Source organism: Maniola jurtina, chromosome Z (genome assembly GCF_905333055.1).
Source record: "Maniola jurtina chromosome Z, ilManJurt1.1, whole genome shotgun sequence".
NCBI classification, from domain to species: Eukaryota; Metazoa; Arthropoda; class Insecta; order Lepidoptera; family Nymphalidae; genus Maniola; species Maniola jurtina.
In genome coordinates, this window is record NC_060058.1 from 16,146,560 (window position 1) to 16,165,535 (window position 18,976).

The 18,976-nt window shown below is 39.5% G+C and overlaps 1 protein-coding gene across 1 annotated transcript in view; it reads left to right on the top strand.

Annotated features, from left to right (window-relative positions):
* LOC123880526 (titin) overlaps window positions 1–18,976 on the top strand; it is a 142,530-nt gene that overhangs the window by 109,154 nt on the left and 14,400 nt on the right. Inside the window, exons 48-53 of the mRNA XM_045928674.1 lie at window positions 302–2,825; window positions 8,679–8,723; window positions 13,307–13,686; window positions 14,185–15,268; window positions 17,644–17,688; window positions 18,835–18,945. Of these exons, the coding sequence (XP_045784630.1) occupies window positions 302–2,825; window positions 8,679–8,723; window positions 13,307–13,686; window positions 14,185–15,268; window positions 17,644–17,688; window positions 18,835–18,945 (4,189 nt within the window). The remainder of the gene's footprint in view (window positions 1–301; window positions 2,826–8,678; window positions 8,724–13,306; window positions 13,687–14,184; window positions 15,269–17,643; window positions 17,689–18,834; window positions 18,946–18,976) is intronic.

Genomic DNA, 18,976 nt, shown 5'->3' on the forward strand with positions numbered 1-18,976 from the left:
CGAGCTACCAGAGGAGACTACCTTTGAAGAAATCGAGACTCCTGAAGGTAAGCGCACGGTAAGGAAAACGACTAAACGCCGCACTATCAAAAAGTTAGTTCCAAAAGCAGTTACATCGCACACTGAACAAGAAGACGACAAGACACCTGTTGTCACAGAACACACTACACAAGAACCCACTGACGAAACACTCACACCTTTCGATGACACAATTATGCCCGAAAACGCCAAGGTGGTCGAAGAGCTACCTGAGCACGTTCAAGTCACTGAAGTAAAGACTGAAACTGGTGAAACAAAGAAGATTAAAACTACTAAACGTATATCCAAGAAAGACAAAGGTAAAACGAAAGAGGTCACTGAGACAGTCACTGTGGAAATGGATGGCGAAGTACCAATCACAACTGTAACGGTCACAGAAGACACGGTACCAGACGAAGCGGAAGACAAACCGGTTGAGATTGTCGAGCTGCCAGAGGAGACTACCTTTGAAGAAATCGAGACTCCTGAAGGTAAGCGCACGGTAAGGAAAACGACTAAACACCGCACTATCAGAAAGTTAACTCCAAAAGCAGTATCATCACACACCTTCACTACACAAGAAGACGACAAAACACCTGTTGTCACAGAACACACTACACAAGAACCCACTGACGAAACACTCACACCTTTCGATGACACAATTATGCCCGAAAATGCCAAGGTGGTCGAAGAGCTACCTGAGGACGTTCAAGTCACTGAAGTCAAGACTGAAACTGGTGAAACAAAGAAGATTAAAACTACTAAACGAATATCCAAGAAAGACAAAGGTAAGACGAAAGAAGTCACTGAGACAGTCACTGTGGAAATGGACGGCGAAGTACCGATCACAACTGTAACGGTCAGAGAAGATACGGTACCAGACGAAGCGGAAGACAAACCGGTTGAGATTGTCGAGCTACCAGACGAGACTACCTTTGAAGAAATCGAGACTCCTGAAGGTAAGCGCACGGTAAGGAAAACGACTAAACGCCGCACTATCAAAAAGTTAGCTCCTAAAGCAGTTACATCGCACACTGAACAAGAAGACGACAAGACACCTGTTGTCACAGAACACACTACACAAGAACCCACTGACGAAACATTCACACCTTTCGATGACACAATCATGCCCGAAAACGCCAAGGTGGTCGAAGAGCTACCTGAGGACGTTCAAGTCACTGAAGTAAAAACTGAAACTGGTGAAACAAAGAAGATTAAAACTACTAAACGAATATCCAAGAAAGACAAAGGTAAGACGAAAGAGGTCACTGAGACAGTCACTGTGGAAATGGACGGCGAAGTACCGATCACAACTGTCACGGTCAGAGAAGATACGGTACCAGACGAAGCGGAAGACAAACCGGTTGAGATTGTCGAGCTACCAGAGGAGACTACCTTTGAAGAAATCGAGACTCCTGAAGGTAAGCGCACGGTAAGGAAAACGACTAAACGCCGCACTATCAAAAAGTTAGCTCCTAAAGCAGTTACATCGCACACTGAACAAGAAGACGACAAGACACCTGTTGTCACAGAACACACTACACAAGAACCCACTGACGAAACATTCACACCTTTCGATGACACAATTATGCCCGAAAACGCCAAGGTGGTCGAAGAGCTACCTGAGGACGTTCAAGTCACTGAAGTAAAGACTGAAACTGGTGAAACAAAGAAGATTAAAACTACTAAACGAATATCCAAGAAAGACAAAGGTAAGACGAAAGAGGTCACTGAGACAGTCACTGTGGAAATGGACGGCGAAGTACCGATCACAACTGTAACGGTCAGAGAAGATACGGTACCAGACGAAGCGGAAGACAAACCGGTTGAGATTGTCGAGCTACCAGAGGAGACTACCTTTGAAGAAATCGAGACTCCTGAAGGTAAGCGCACGGTAAAGAAAACGACTAAACGCCGCACTATCAAAAAGTTAGCTCCAAAAGCAGTTACATCGCACACTGAACAAGAAGACGACAAGACACCTGTTGTCACAGAACACACTACACAAGAACCCACTGACGAAACATTCACACCTTTCGATGACACAATTATGCCCGAAAACGCCAAGGTGGTTGAAGAGCTACCTGAGGACGTTCAAGTCACTGAAGTCAAGACTGAAACTGGTGAAACAAAGAAGATTAAAACTACTAAACGAATATCCAAGAAAGACAAAGGTAAAACGAAAGAGGTCACTGAGACAGTCACTGTGGAAATGGACGGTGAAGTACCAATCACAACTGTAACGGTCACAGAAGACACGGTATCAAACGAAGCGGAAGACAAACCGGTTGAGATTGTCGAACTACCAGAGGAGACTACCTTTGAAGAAATCGAGACTCCTGAAGGTAAGTGCACGGTAAGGAAAACGACTAAACGCCGCACTATCAAAAAGTTAGCTCCAAAAGCAGTTACATCGCACACTGAACAAGAAGACGACAAGACACCTGTTGTCACAGAACACACTACACAAGAACCCACTGACGAAACACTCATGCCTTTCGATGACACAATTATGCCCGAAAATGCCAAGGTGGTCGAAGAGCTACCTGAGGACGTTCAAGTCACTGAAGTCAAGACTGAAACTGGTGAAACAAAGAAGATTAAAACTACTAAACGAATATCCAAGAAAGACAAAGGTAAGACGAAAGAGGTCACTGAGACAGTCACTGTGGAAATGGACGGCGAAGTACCGATCACAACTGTAACGGTCAGAGAAGATACGGTACCAGACGAAGCGGAAGACAAACCGGTTGAGATTGTCGAGCTACCAGAGGAGACTACCTTTGAAGAAATCGAGACTCCTGAAGGTAAGCGCACGGTTAGGAAAACGACTAAACGCCGCACTATCAAAAAGTTAGCTCCAAAAGCAGTTACATCGCACACTGAACAAGAAGACGACAAGACACCTGTTGTCACAGAACACACTACACAAGAACCCACTGACGAAACACTCACACCTTTCGATGACACAATTATGCCCGAAAACGCCAAGGTGGTCGAAGAGCTACCAGAGGAGACTACCTTTGAAGAAATTGAGACTCCTGAAGGTAAGCGTACAGTAAGGAAAACGACTATACGCCGCACTATCAAAAAGTTAACTCCAAAAGCAGTAACATCACACACCATCAATACACAAGAAGACGACAAAACACCTGTTGTCACAGAACACACTACACAAGAACCCATTGGCGAAACACTCACACAGTTCGATGAAACAACTATGCCCGAAAACGCCAAGGTGGTAGAAGAGCTACCTGAGGACGTTCAAGTCACTGAAGTCAAGACTGAAACTGGTGAAACAAAGAAGATTAAAACTACTAAAAGAATATCCAAGAAAGACAAAGGTAAAACGAAAGAGGTCACTGAGACAATCACTGTGGAGATGGACGGCGAAGTACCAATCACAACTGTAACGGTCAGAGAAGATACGGTACCAGACGAAGCTGAAGAGAAACCGGTTGAGATTGTCGAGCTACCAGGGGAGACTACTTTTGAAGAAATTGAGACTCCTGAAGGTAAGCGTACAGTAAGGAAAACGACTAAACACCACACTATCAAAAAGCTAGCTCCAAAAGCAGTTACATCGCACACTGAACAAGAAGACGACAAGACACCTGTTGTCACAGAACACACTACACAAGAACCCACTGACGAAACACTCACACCTTTCGATGATACAATTATGCCCGAAAACGCCAAGGTGGTCGAAGAGCTACCTGAAGAGACTACCTTTGAAGAAATCGAGACTCCTGAAGGTAAGCGCACGGTAAGGAAAATGACTAAACGCCGCACTATCAGAAAGTTAACTCCAAAAGCAGTAACATCACACACCCTCACTACACAAGAAGACGACAAAACACCTGTTGTCACAGAACACACTACACAAGAACCCACTGCCGAAATACTCACACATTTCGATGAAACAACTGTGCCTGAAAACGCCAAGGTGGTCGAAGAGCTACCTGAGGACGTTCAAGTCACTGAAGTCAAGACTGAAACAGTTGACGCAGATAAGGTTAAAACTACTAAACGAACAATAAAGAGAGATAAAGGTAAAAAGAAAGAGGTCACTGAGACAGTCACTGTGGAAATGGACGGCGAAGTACCAATCACAACTATAACGGTCAGAGAAGATACGGTACCAGACGAATTTGAAGACAAACCAGTTGAGATTGTCGAGCTTCCAGAGGAGACTACTTTTGAAGAAATTGAGACTCCTGAAGGTAAGCGTACAGTAAGGAAAACAACTAAACGCCGCATTATCAAAAAGTTAACTCCAAAAGCAGTAACATCACACACCCTCACTACACAAGAAGACGACAAAACACCTGTTGTCACAGAACACACTACACAAGAACCCACTGACGAAACACTCACACCTTTCGATGATACAATTATGCCTGAAAACGCCAAGGTGGTCGAAGAGCTACCTGAAGAGACTACCTTTGAAGAAATCGAGACTCCTGAAGGTAAGCGCACGGTAAGGAAAACGACTAAACACCGCACTATCAGAAAGTTAACTCCAAAAGCAGTATCATCACACACCTTCACTACACAAGAAGACGACAAAACACCTGTTGTCACAGAACACACTACACAAGAACCCACTGACGAAACACTCACACCTTTCGATGACACAATTATGCCCGAAAACGCCAAGGTGGTCGAAGAGCTACCTGAGGACGTTCAAGTCACTGAAGTCAAGACTGAAACTGGTGAAACAAAGAAGATTAAAACTATTAAACGAATAACCAAGAAAGACAAAGGTAAAACGAAAGAGGTCACTGAGACAGTCACTGTGGAAATGGACGGCGAAGTACCAATCACAACTGTAACGGTAAGAGAAGATACGGTACCAGACGAAGCGGAAGACAAACCGGTTGAGATTGTCGAGCTACCAGAAGAGACTACTTTTGAAGAAATTGAGACTCCTGAAGGTAAGCGTACAGTAAGGAAAACGACTAAACGCCGCACAATCAAAAAGTTAACTCCAAAAGCAGTAACATCACACACCCTCACTACACAAGAAGACGACAAAACACCTGTTGTCACAGAATACACTACACAAGAACCCACTGACGAAACAATCACACCTTTAGATGATACAATTATGCCTGGAAACGCCAAGGTGGTCGAAGAGCTACCTGAAGAGACTACCTTTGAAGAAATCGAGAATCCTGAAGGTAAGCGCACGGTAAGGAAAACGACTAAACACCGCACTATCAGAAAGTTAACTCCAAAAGCAGTAACATCACACACCTTCACTACACAAGAAGACGACAAAACACCTGTTGTCACAGAACACACTACACAAGAACCCACTGACCAAACACTCACACCTTTCGATGACACAATTATGCCCGAAAACGCCAAGGTGGTCGAAGAGCTACCTGAGGACGTTCAAGTCACTGAAGTCAAGACTGAAACTGGTGAAACAAAGAAGATTAAAACTACTAAACGAATAACCAAGAAAGACAAGGGTAAAACGAAAGAGGTCACTGAGACAGTCACTGTGGAAATGGACGGTGAAGTACCAATCACAACCGTAACGGTCAGAGAAGATACGGTACCAGACGAAGCGGAAGACAAACCGGTTGAGATTGTCGAGCTGCCAGAGGAGACTACTTTTGAAGAAATTGAGACTCCTGAAGGTAAGCGTACAGTAAGGAAAACGACTAAACGCCGCACTATCAAAAAGCTAGCTCCAAAAGCAGTTACATCGCACACTGAACAACAAGACGACAAGACACCTGTTGTCACAGAACACACTACACAAGAATCCACTGACGAAACACTCACACCTTTCGATGATACAATTATGCCCGAAAACGCCAAGGTGGTCGAAGAGCTACCTGAGGACGTTCAAGTCACTGAAGTCAAGACTGAAACTGGTGAAACAAAGAAGATTAAAACTATTAAACGAATAACCAAGAAAGACAAAGGTAAAACGAAAGAGGTCACTGAGACAGTCACTGTGGAAATGGACGGCGAAGTACCAATCACAACTGTAACGGTAAGAGAAGATACGGTACCAGACGAAGCGGAAGACAAACCGGTTGAGATTGTCGAGCTACCTGAAGAGACTACATTTGAAGAAATCGAGACTCCTGAAGGTAAGCGCACGGTAAGGAAAACGACTAAACGCCGCACTATCAGAAAGTTAACTCCAAAAGCAGTTACATCGCACACTGAACAAGAAGACGACAAGACACCTGTTGTCACAGAACACACTACACAAGAACCCACTGACCAAACACTCACACCTTTCGATGACACAATTATGCCCGAAAACGCCAAGGTGGTCGAAGAGCTACCTGAGGACGTTCAAGTCACTAAAGTCAAGACTGAAACTGGTGACGCAGAGAAGGTTAAAACTATTAAACGAATAACCAAGAAAGACAAAGGTAAAACGAAAGAGGTCACTGAGACAGTCACTGTGGAAATGGACGGCGAAGTACCAATCACAACTGTAACGGTAAGAGAAGATACGGTACCAGACGAAGCGGAAGACAAACCGGTTGAGATTGTCGAGCTACCTGAAGAGACTACCTTTGAAGAAATCGAGACTCCTGAAGGTAAGCGCACGGTAAGGAAAACGACTAAACGCCGCACTATCAGAAAGTTAACTCCAAAAGCAGTTACATCGCACACTGAACAAGAAGACGACAAGACACCTGTTGTCACAGAACACACCACACAAGAACCCACTGACGAAGCACTCACACCTTTCGATGACACAATTATGCCCGAAAACGCCAAGGTGGTCGATGAGCTACCTGAGGACGTTCAAGTCACTAAAGTCAAGACTGAAACTGGTGACGCAGAGAAGGTTAAAACTACTAAACGAACAATAAAGAGAGATAAAGGTAAAAAGAAAGAGGTCACTGAGACAGTCACTGTGGAAATGGACGGCGAAGTACCAATCACAACTATAACGGTCAGAGAAGATACGGTACCAGTCGAAGTTGAAGACAAACCGGTTGAGATTGTCGAGCTACCAGAGGAGACTACTTTTGAAGAAATTGAGACTCCTGAAGGTAAGCGTACAGTAAGGAAAACGACTAAACGCCGCACTATCAAAAAGCTAGCTCCAAAAGCAGTTACATCGCACACTGAACAAGAATACGACAATACACCTGTTGTCACAGAACACACTACACAAGAACCCATTGACGAAACACTCACACATTTCGATGAAACAACTATGCCTGAAAACGCCAAGGTGGTCGAAGAGCTACCTGAGGAGACTACCTTTGAAGAAATCGAGACTCCTGAAGGTAAGCGCACGGTAAGGAAAACGACTAAACGCCGCACTATCAAAAAGTTAACTCCAAAAGCAGTAACATCACACACCTTCACTACACAAAAAGACGACAAAACACCTGTTGTCACAGAACACACTACACGAGAACCCATTGACGAAACACTCACACATTTCGATGAAACAAATATGCCTGAGAACGCAAGGGTGGTCGAAGAGCTACCTGAGGACGTTCAAGTCACTGAAGTCAAGACTGAAACTGGTGACGCAGATAAGGTTAAAACTACTAAACGAACAATAAAGAGAGATAAAGGTAAAAAGAAAGAGGTCACTGAGACAGTCACTGTGGAAATGGACGGCGAAGTACCAATCACAACTGTAACGGTAAGAGAAGATATGGTACCAGACGAAGCGGAAGACGAACCGGTCGAGATTGTCGAGCTACCAGAGGAGACTACCTTTGAAGATATCGAGACTCCTGAAGGTAAGCGTACAGTAAGGAAAACGACTAAACGCCACACTTTTAAAAAGGTAACTCCAAAAGCAGTAACATCACACACCCTCACTACACAAGAAGACAACAAAACACCTGTTGTCATAGAACACACTACACAAAAACCCACTGACGAACCACTCACACCTTTCGATGACACAATTATGCCCGAAAGCGCCAAGGTGGTCGAAGAGCTACCTGAGGAGACTACCTTTGAAGAAATCGAGACTCCTGAAGGTAAGCTCACGGTAAGGAAAACGACTAAACGCCGCACTATCAAAGAGTTAATTCCAAAAGCAGTAACATCACACACCCTCACTACACAAAAAGACGACAAAACACCTGTTGTCACAGAACACACTACACGAGAACCCATTGACGAAACACTCACACATTTCGATGAAACAAATATGCCTGAGAACGCAAGGGTGGTCGAAGAGCTACCTGAGGACGTTCAAGTCACTGAAGTCAAGACTGAAACTGGTGACGCAGATAAGGTTAAAACTACTAAACGAACAATAAAGAGAGATAAAGGTAAAAAGAAAGAGGTCACTGAGACAGTCACTGTGGAAATGGACGGCGAAGTACCAATCACAACTGTAACGGTAAGAGAAGATATGGTACCAGACGAAGCGGAAGACGAACCGGTCGAGATTGTCGAGCTACCAGAGGAGACTACCTTTGAAGATATCGAGACTCCTGAAGGTAAGCGTACAGTAAGGAAAACGACTAAACGCCGCACTATCAAAGAGTTAACTCCAAAAGCAGTAACATCACACACCCTCACTACACAAAAAGACGACAAAACACCTGTTGTCACAGAACACACTACACGAGAACCCATTGACGAAACACTCACACATTTCGATGAAACAAATATGCCTGAGAACGCCAAGGTGGTTGAAGAGCTACCTGAGGACGTTCAAGTCATTGAAGTCAAGACTGAAACTGGTGACACAAAGAAGGTTAAAACTACTAAACGAATAATCAAAAAAGATAAAGGTAAAACGAAAGAGGTCACTGAGACAGTCACTGTGGAAATGGACGGCGAAGTACCAATCACAACTATAATGGTCAGAGAAGATGCGGTACCAGACGAAGCGGAGGACAAACCGGTTGAGATTGTCGAGCTACCAGAGGAGACTACTTTTGAAGAAATCGAGACTCCTGAAGGTAAGCGCACAGTAAGGAAAGCGACTTAACACTAGTGTTGAAGAAATAAAAGCTCAAGAAGGTATGTCAAAAGAAAAAGTTCACTAAGGTTACCATTTACATTTGAAAATGGAAGGTATCCAATTTATTTTCCATCTAGACGACATTAAGAAACCTTGTAACAAAGTGCACACTACGCAAAAACTTACACCACTATGTAAACTCACACCTTTTACACATTATTTTTAACCCCCGAGAAAGAGGGGTGTGATAAGTTTGACGTGTGTGTCTGTGTATCTGTGTATCTGTCTGTGGCATCGTAGTTCCAAAACTATTGAACCGATTTTATTTTTTTAACCCCCGACCCAAAAAGAGCGGTGTTATAAGTTTGACGTGTGTATCTGTGTATCTGTGTGTCTGTGTATCTGTGTATCTGTGTATCTGTCTGTGGCATCGTAGCGCCTAAATGAATGAACCGATTTTAATTTAGTTTTTTTTGTTTGAAAGGTAGCTTGATCGAGAGTGTTCTTAGCTATAATTCAAAAAAATTGGTTCAGCCGTTTAAGAGTTATCAGCTCTTTTCTAGTTTTCTTATAGAAAAGAAGGTTGGATAACCCTTAGGTTCATAATATTCAAGTGTCAATTGACAAATGTCCAGCTGTCAAGATGGACGTTGCCTAGATATACATAATTATTTATTTGTAAATGATGTTTTGGAAAACTCAGATACTTTGGATTGTAGGCGCGGAATAGTCCAAGAAAATCGGTTCAGCCGTTTGAAAGTTATCAGCTCTTTTCTAGTTACTGTAACCTTCACTGGTCGGGGGCGTTGAAAATTTTTAATTTACACTTGTTATTTTTTTGTTGGAAATTTGGCTTGATCGAGAGTGTTCTTAGCTATAATCCAAGAAAATCGGTTCAGCCGTTTGAAAGTTACCAGCCTTTTTCTAGTTACTGTAACCTTCACTTGTCAGGGGTGTTATGAATTTTTAATTTACACTTGTACAGAAACAGTAACAACCAAATCATCACATCAATAGCAAAGTTGCGTATCCTATAGATATTATACCTACTTGTATTGTAGATACTATGATATCTCGATGTTGTATCAAATATCTTTCGTAACTCTTTGTTGGAACGTTTTCGTAGTTTGAAGAAACTAAGACAGTACAACAATTAGTTATAGATAACTATTATCTTTCAACACAGGACTAAATCATTATTCTTGAGTATGACTATGGAGATGAAGGCTGTGCCTAGTATATTATCGCCGTTTAAGCTTCTAATATATAGGGTTTGTGGTCAATGGTGTTAGTGTTACGAAGTTTTGGACAATCCTAATAGGGATTAACTTGGATTAACCTCATATTAAGTTCATATGTTTATTTGAACGATACCATAACAAAATTACGTTTTTAAATTTTTGTCTGTCTGTCTATTTGAACGGGCTAATCTTCGGAACGGCTGAACCGATTTGATGGGATTTTCACAGAAAAGTAGAGGATTGGCCAGGGAGTAACATAAGCTACTTTTTTAACCAACTTTCAAAAAAAGGCACTGTGATATCTCCGAGATTTCTGAACCAATTTGCGTAATTTTTAGGGTTCCGTACCTCAAAAGGAAAAACGGAACTCTTATAGGATTACTTTGTTATCTGTCTGTCTGTCTGTCAAGAAACCTACAGGGTACTTCCCGTTGACCTAGAATTATGAAATTTGGTAGGTAGGTAGGTCTTCTAGCACAAGTACAGGAATAAATCTGAAAACCACGAATATGTGGTTACATCGTTTAAAAAAAATTTAAATGTGTTTCAATTTTGGAAATAAGATATCTATACCAAGTGAGATATCATATGAAAGGGCTTTACCTGTACATTCTAAACAGATTTTTATTTATTTTTATGTATACTAGTTTTTGATTTATCGTGCAAAATGTTGGAAAAAATACCCGAGAACGGAACCGTCAGTGCGCGAGTTTGACTCGCACTTGGCGGGTTTTTTATCGATAAAAGAACTTTGCGACATTGTTCCACAAAAAATTGGATTCCAAATCCTTGATCCTGATGCTGCAGGGGACCTGACCACTAAAGCTGATGGGATTTAGTAACTGTTGGTTATAAATTGATATTGAAGGTATCTATACCAAATAAATACTTTGTCGTTGACCTCGAGGACATAACTCCTCAACCCTGATGCTGTAAGGAATTTCATTCTTAAATCCTGGTGATCCCTGGAGATTTTTAAAGGATCATCCGTTTAAAATTTTAATGTTTTTTAACCGACTTCAAAAAAAGGAGGAGTAAAGTAAAGTAAAATATTCTTTATTGTACACCAACAAGACAGTAATATATAAATAACATTATAGATTTATGTACAAAAGGCGGCCTTATCGCTAAAATAGCGATCTCTTCCAGGCTACCTTAGGGTGAGGAGATAATAAAAATTAAAGAAAGTGGAAGTAAATAACTATAATGTTATATATAAAATTTATAACAAATAATTAAGAGGAGGTTCTCAATTCATCGGAATCTTTTTTTTTATGTATGTTCCCTGATTATTCAAAGACCCCTGGACCGATTCGAAAATTTTTTTTCGTTTGAAAGGGTATAGGGTGGTCCCATATAAATTTAGTTAAGATCTGATGAATATCTTCGGAGATGGAGAACAGTATTCCTCAATGGATAAGAGCAAATTGCTTGCGATCAGTGTAATAGCTTAGTAAACAGTAGGGTTTTAACTAGGCATAGCATATTATAGTACAGTGGGGCTACTAAAAATTTTGAAATATTTATTTTTCTAAAAAACTTCAAAAACCACAAACACTAAAAAGTAAAAAATATTTTTTTTCTACACGTGTAATGTACCTAGGTGTGAAGTCGAGCGAGCTTAATAAAATAAACTAGAAATCCAAGTGTGAACTTCATACCTAGGTACATTACACGTTTAGAAACAAAAATTATTTTTTACTTTTTAGTGTTTGTGGTTGAAGTTTTGAAGTCAGTTTTATTTTCCTTTTGAATTTTTTTTTACGTGGTACAGGAACAAGTTCAATAAAAGAGAAATGTAGAAATATTGTCATTATGCTAACAAGGAATTTTATTAAATATACTAGCTGATGCCCGCACTTCACCCGCGTGGACTTAGGTTTCTAAAAATCCCGTGGGAACTTTTGATTTCCCAGGAGTAGGAGTAGCCTATCCGTAATAGCCCATCCCCCGGATGCAACCTGTTTCTGTACCACGTAAAAACATTAAAATGGATGATCCTTTGAAAATCCCGAGGGATCACCAGGATTTAGGAATGCAATCCCTTACAGCATCAGGGTTGAGGGTCCTCGAGTTCAACGACAAAGTCTTTACTTGGTATAAATACCTTCAATATCAATCAATTAATAACCAACAGTTTCTAAATCCTGTCAGTTTTGGTGGTAAGGTCCCTGCAGCATCGGGATTGAGAAGTTGGAATACAATTTTTTTGTGAAACAATTTTGCCAAGTTGCTCTATCGATCAAAAAAAATTAGGCAAATCGGTTCAGAAATCTCGGAGATTTTGGTGTACATAGGTAGAAAAACACAACTCCTTTTTTGAAAGTCGGTTAAAAAAGTACTATGTTAATCCCTGGTCAATCCTCTACTTGTCTGTGAAAATCCATTCAGAATCGGTTCAGCCGTTCCGAAGATTAGCCCATTCAAACCGACAAACAGACAGACAGAGAGACAAAAATTTTACAAACGTATGATTCAGTTATGGTACCGTTCAAATAACCATATGAGCTTAATATGAGGTAGTTTTTTTAAAAAATACAGACAAACACTTCAATTTTATTCATAAGTATAGATACTATATAATAATAATAATAATGATAATAATATTTATTTATTCAAGAAAACATTTACACAGTCTATAAAAATTCAGGTGTACTCATAAACTCGCCACTTGAGTTTTACCGCACACTTGTAGGTACCATCGACATTAAGTATTACACGTAACACATTAATCTAGTAGTATACTTAAAATCTAGGTATAACAATTAGGTACTTACAAACTAACGTTCGTAGATAGAATACAGTGCGAATAGCGTAAGACGTGGTATGCTATATATATACTGGTTACAGAATGGGCTGAAATGGAGACGTTAATAATTAAGGTTTTTATTTCTTATTCAGTAGGTGTTTTTACTATTAAATCCTTAAATTAAAATAATCGTTTTTACAAGCCTATTGATTCCATCAATATTTATTTCTCCTTTTCGCAGGTCTATGGTGGGTTTCTATTAATATTTTTTTGTATATCAGGTAAGTGAGAATCTACAGTCAATATAATTTATTTTAAGTTTTCCTTTTCTTTTTACAGGTCCAACTGCTGAAGAAGTTACAGCACCAGAACAGAAGGTATATGAAGTTAAAGAAAAAAGTCCAGAGAATGTTCAAAAAAATCAAAAAATTGACAAACCAAAAGCAAAAAAACCGTTAAAACTTCAAAAAATGGAGCATGTTTCTCTTAAACTAAATGAGGCTCAGTTTCCGAAAGAAACTGAGCAGCCACAATTTGCTAAAATGAAACTTAAAAAACCTGATATAAAACCGAAGAAGGAGCAAACTTCAACTGTTTTGCCTAAATTTCAATTGAAAAGTAGAATTAAATTTATTACGGATTGGCCACCAAAAGATTTAAAACCTATTATTACGTTCCTTAAAAGTGTGAGACAAAACGGGGAGTTATCTAGAAATATTAAGGAAGCTGCAAAACTGAAAAAGAAGAAGGTGATAGTTCCTGAAATTCCTGACCTGCCGAGTATTGAGTTAGAAAAGCCAGATTTAGTAGATTATTCTAAACAAGACATCAGACTGCACCCCGAAGAACGTCTTACAGATACTCATCCTTTGGATGAATTTGTTGATGAAAAGGAAGCGAAACCAAAAATAAACAACAAAGATTGTCAACCTTCTGAAATATCTTCAACTAAGACTATTAAGAAAAAATCTAAACTTAAACCAATGACTATCGAAGAAAAAGTTATACAACCAAACATGCCTCAATTTGCTGAACCACAATTTAAGAAAATACAACTAAAGAAGGCAGTTGTAAAGCTAAAACCAGAAAGTTCAGTTATGAAAATACCCAAAATTCAACTCAAAAGCCGTATAAAATATGTAGGCGATTGGCCGCCTCAAATCATCAAACCTAACATATCATTTTTAGGAGGCGTTCGGCAAAATGGAATTCTTTCAAGAAACATAAAGGAAGCTGCCAAAATAAAGAAAATGGTTTTGAAACAACCTATCCTTCCAGAAGCGGAAAAAACAGAATTGGAAAAACCCATGTTTACTCAGGAAGATATTATAGGAACAAAGAATAAAATACCGGAAAATAATGAAGAAGAACTTCCCAAAATCAATGATGTTACGGAAGACGAACCTGAACAGTTTACCATAACACATCGACGTCCAAGTGTAAAGAAGATAGAAGAAATTGTTGATGAAGTTACTATTAAAAAGAAACTGAAACCTGTTCGCAAATCTTCTGTTACACTTCCAGAGATAACGGAGCCCGAAGAAGTCACTTTTAGACCTAAAATTACAAAAACAAAAGAAGAAGTTGAGCAAGAGTTTAATATTCATTTAGATTCGTATGAAGAAGAGGAAATATCAATGTCAAGCAAAGTCAAATTAAAGCCACAAAGACAACCGACATTTAGTGAAGAAGGAAATGAGGTCTCTATCAAATTATATGAAGAAACAGAAAGTGAAGATAATGTCGTAGAAATAGTAGAAAGTGATGGTGAAAAAGAAGAGAGTACCAACATTACCATGCCATTGAAAAAGTCTATTAAACCTGAGGTGGATATTGGTGAAGAAATTACTTCAAGTGTAATGATGTCCAAGCCAAAACCTACTCGTATCGAACCCGAATTTACTGAAGATGTTACTTTTGAATTGGGAAGCAAAGACAAATACGTCACAGATGATCAAGATATAACGTTTGAAGTTAAAAAACAGAAGGATGAATTTACGTCCGAAGAATTATCGTTATCTAGTAAAATTAAATTAGCTTCCAAAAAGAAAATGACCATTGACGAGGCTGGGGACGAAACATCAATACAATTAGAACAAGAAGTCGAGGAAGATGGACAAGTAGAAGAAGTTATTATCAGTGAAGGCGAATCCGAAGAAAGGGTAGAGATGGTTATTAAGAGAAAACCGAAAAAACCCGCTTACGAGGTCAGCGAAGTTGAAGAACTAAGCGTCGAGTTAAAACCGAAAAAGATTGCTATAAATTCTTTTGAAGAGGAACAACTGACTATCTCGGCGAAACGAGTGCCCAAGAAACCCTCGCAAATTCAAGGTAAAAATTGTTACTATTACAGCGTTACATTTGCATCTAGCTTCCTTTAAAAATATTTTAGGAAAAGTAGATATATTTTTAAAAACCCGCTCAAGTGCGAGTCGGACTCACACACGAAGGGTTCCGGACCATCGTCCAAAATATTCTGACATTTGTAAGTGCAATACTGCAAGTTAATGGCAACCGCGCTATGTATAATATGTGATTTAGTAAATTAATTTTTTCGTAAACACATTTTAATTTTTTTTGTGAAGTACTCACAAATTCACGGTTTTCGGATTTTTCTTTTACTTATGCTAAAGGACCTGCCTACCTGCCAAATTTCATGATTCTAGATCAACGGGAAGTACCCCATAGGTTTGCTCGACAGACACGACAGACGGACAGACAGACAGATGGATAGACAACAAAGTGATCCTCTAAGGGTTCCTTTTTACCTGAATACGGCAAAGCCAAAAGGAAGGGTTATGATTTTAGTAGTCTATGTATGTATGTATATGTATGCATGCATGTATGTGTATGTTTGTATCCAGATTCTGTATGTACCACCGTAGCGCCGAAACTACAGGGCCGATTTTGATGAATGAGGTCTCAGTTGATTCGTTGTGAAGGTCCGGGTGACATAGGCTATATCTTATACAAATTAAATTGATGTTAGATCAATTTAATTCGTATAAGATGTGACATCAAAAAAGTGGGGGTCACCAAAAATTTTTTTTTGCTTTTGTATCGAGTGGGATATCAAATGAAATGTCGCAATATTTCTCCATCGATTAAAGAAAAAATTACGCAAATTGGTTCAGAAATCTCGGAGATTTCGATGAACATAGGTAGAAAAACACAACTCTTCCTTTTTTGAAAGTCAGTCATAAAAGTAACGTAGGTTACTCCTTGATTAATCCTCCACTTGTCTGTGAAAGTCCCGTCAAAATAGCTTCAGCCATCTCGAAGATTAGCCTATTCAAACAGACAGACAGATAGACAGACAAACAGACAAGAATTTTAAAAACGTGTTATGGTAGTTTAAATAACCATGTGAGCTTATTATGAGGTAACTATTTCGGCATTACAGACAGACACTTCAATTTTATTTATTATTCTCGAGACATGCCGCACTCAATGATATCATACGCCGGTTCCTTGCCACCGTCAACGTGCCAAGTCTGCTTGAGCCGACTGGTATTGCAAGAGACGATAGCCAGAGACCGGACGGTATGAGTTTGATTCCATGGAAGATGGGCCGGGTGCTCTGGTATGGGATGCAACCTGTTTAGACACGCTGGCCCCTTCCCATCTACATGGAACCAACAACAGAGCTGGTGCGGCTTGTGAAGCGGCTGAAAAATCTAATTAATCTAAAAAGCAAAAGTGTGCAAATACAGGGGTCTAGGCTCCGAATATGATTTTGTCCCATTCGGTGTCGAGACCTTTGGTCCGTGAGGTCTTAGCGCAATAAGCCTTTTTAGGGAAATATCAAAAAGGTTAGTCGACATCACAGGAGACCGAAGAGCTGGCAGCTACCTCGGACAAAGAATTAGTCTAGCCATTCAAAGGGGGAACGCTGCCAGTATTTACGGAACCTTGCCTAAAGGGACTTCCTTTAATAATTTATTTTAGTTATTATACTTATTATATTTTTTAAGGTTTTTAGTTTTAGGATCATTATTTTAATAATTTCGATTTTAGATGTTCTGAAATATGTTATGAATATTTTATTTATTAATATAGATGCGAAAGTAACTGTGTCTATCTGTGTGTTACGCAATCACGTCTAATCTACTGAACCTATTTAAATGAAATTTGGCACAGAGATAGCCATTCCCAGGCCCAGAGTCAAGAGCCTGAGAAAGGCGATGCGAAAAAAGGGATGTAAGGAGTTGAAAGTTCGTTAAAAATAGACGATGAAAGTTTTTGTATCGTTGGCAAAAAAGCTTACGGGCCAGAACATAAAAATAAGCCATTGGCAGTAAAATACTGTAAATAATGTATGTATGTGTTTTATTTGCAAAATAATAAATTAGCGTAAAAATTAAAAATGCTGCCGAAGTCACTATTCTACTTGGACGAAGTCTTGGGCACAGCTAGTAGGGCAATAATAATTATGACGTACTAAATGATACCCACGTACTTCGTCCGGCTTTTAATCCCGCGGGTAATCTTTGATTTTCTGTAATATAAAATAGCCTATGTGTTAAATCAGGGTATAAACCATAGACATACCAATTTTCGCTTCGCTCAATAAACTATCTCTATTCCTACAGCAGCCCAATCCGTCTAGTAGTTATTGCGTGAAAGAGTAACAGATGTACACACACATATGCAAACTTTCACCTTTATAATATTAATGTGATTCAACTCGTATCTTCTATTTGCAGAAGCCGAAGCGTCTATGAACTTATCTAAAGAACAAGAATTCCCAGGTACGTTTAGAAATATTTGAGTTGTACGAGTAACGTAGTCGATAGTCACGGTGGGCAATGCTATAGTTATAAGTTATTGTTCTTATCAAACGTTTAATTTTGCTAAGTTTTTTGTTACTTGATTTACTTACTTTGTTTTTACTGTTGCTTTGTATGTACTCATTCTGATACTATTGTTAGAAAGTTTATTTAGATTCAGCTTAACTTTATTTTAAGATTGTGTAACCATTACTCTGCTCACTTTTTTGTTTAATTACACTTTTTGTTTAACGTTATATTGAATGTTTAGATAAACAAGAATATAGGTGGTGTTGATGTTCAAACCAAGTAAACTAAATCGTATCAATGTGACGTCTGTCTGTACAAAACAGTTGCCAATGTTTTTCGTGGTATTTTTCTGCATTGAGGTTATCGAAAGACAGTTTTTAACCCCCGACCCAAAAAGAGGGGTGTTATAAGTTTGACGAGTGTATCTGTGTGTCTGTGTATCTGTGTATCTGTGTATCTGTCTGTGGCATCGTAGCGCCTAAACGAATGAACCAATTTTAATTTAGTTTTTATTGTTTGAAAGGTGGCTTGATCGAGAGTGTTCTTAGCTATAATCCAAGAAAATTGGTTCAGCCGTTTAAAAGTTATCAGCTCTTTTCTAGTTTTCTTGTAGAAAAGAAGGTAAGATAACCCTTAGGTTCATAATATTCAAGTGTCAATTGACAAATGTCAAGCTGTCAAGATGGACGTTGCCTAGATATACATAATTATTTATTTGAAAATAAGGAAAATGATGTTTTGGAAAACTCAGATTCTTTGGATCGTAGGCGCGGAATAGTCAAAGAAAATCGGTTCAGCCGTTTGAAAGTTATCAGCTCTTTTCTAGTTACTGTAACCTTCACTGGTCGGGGGTGTTGAAAATTTTTAATTTACACTTGTCTTAAAGTAATATTCATTTTTTGTTCGGTAATAAAACTGATCGGACACTATAAATCAAACTATTTCTCAATGTAAACATAAAACTAAGAACCGCGAGCTAACACAATCCATTGTCTTAGTAATGATCACAGAGTTGGTGAATCACGCTGCAGATTAGTATACTGGTACAATTGGGCATTAGTGGAATAACCCGAATTCTCAGAGTGTGTTATGTTGCAGCGAGTCCTGTGGATGTGCGTTGTGGTGACACCGTATTCGCCGTGTACAGCTATGTCGCCGAAAGCGACGAAGCTATCAGCCTCGTGGAGGGCGAACGCCTTTACATACTAGGTCGGTAACCTATGCATCCATTGTTTTTAAG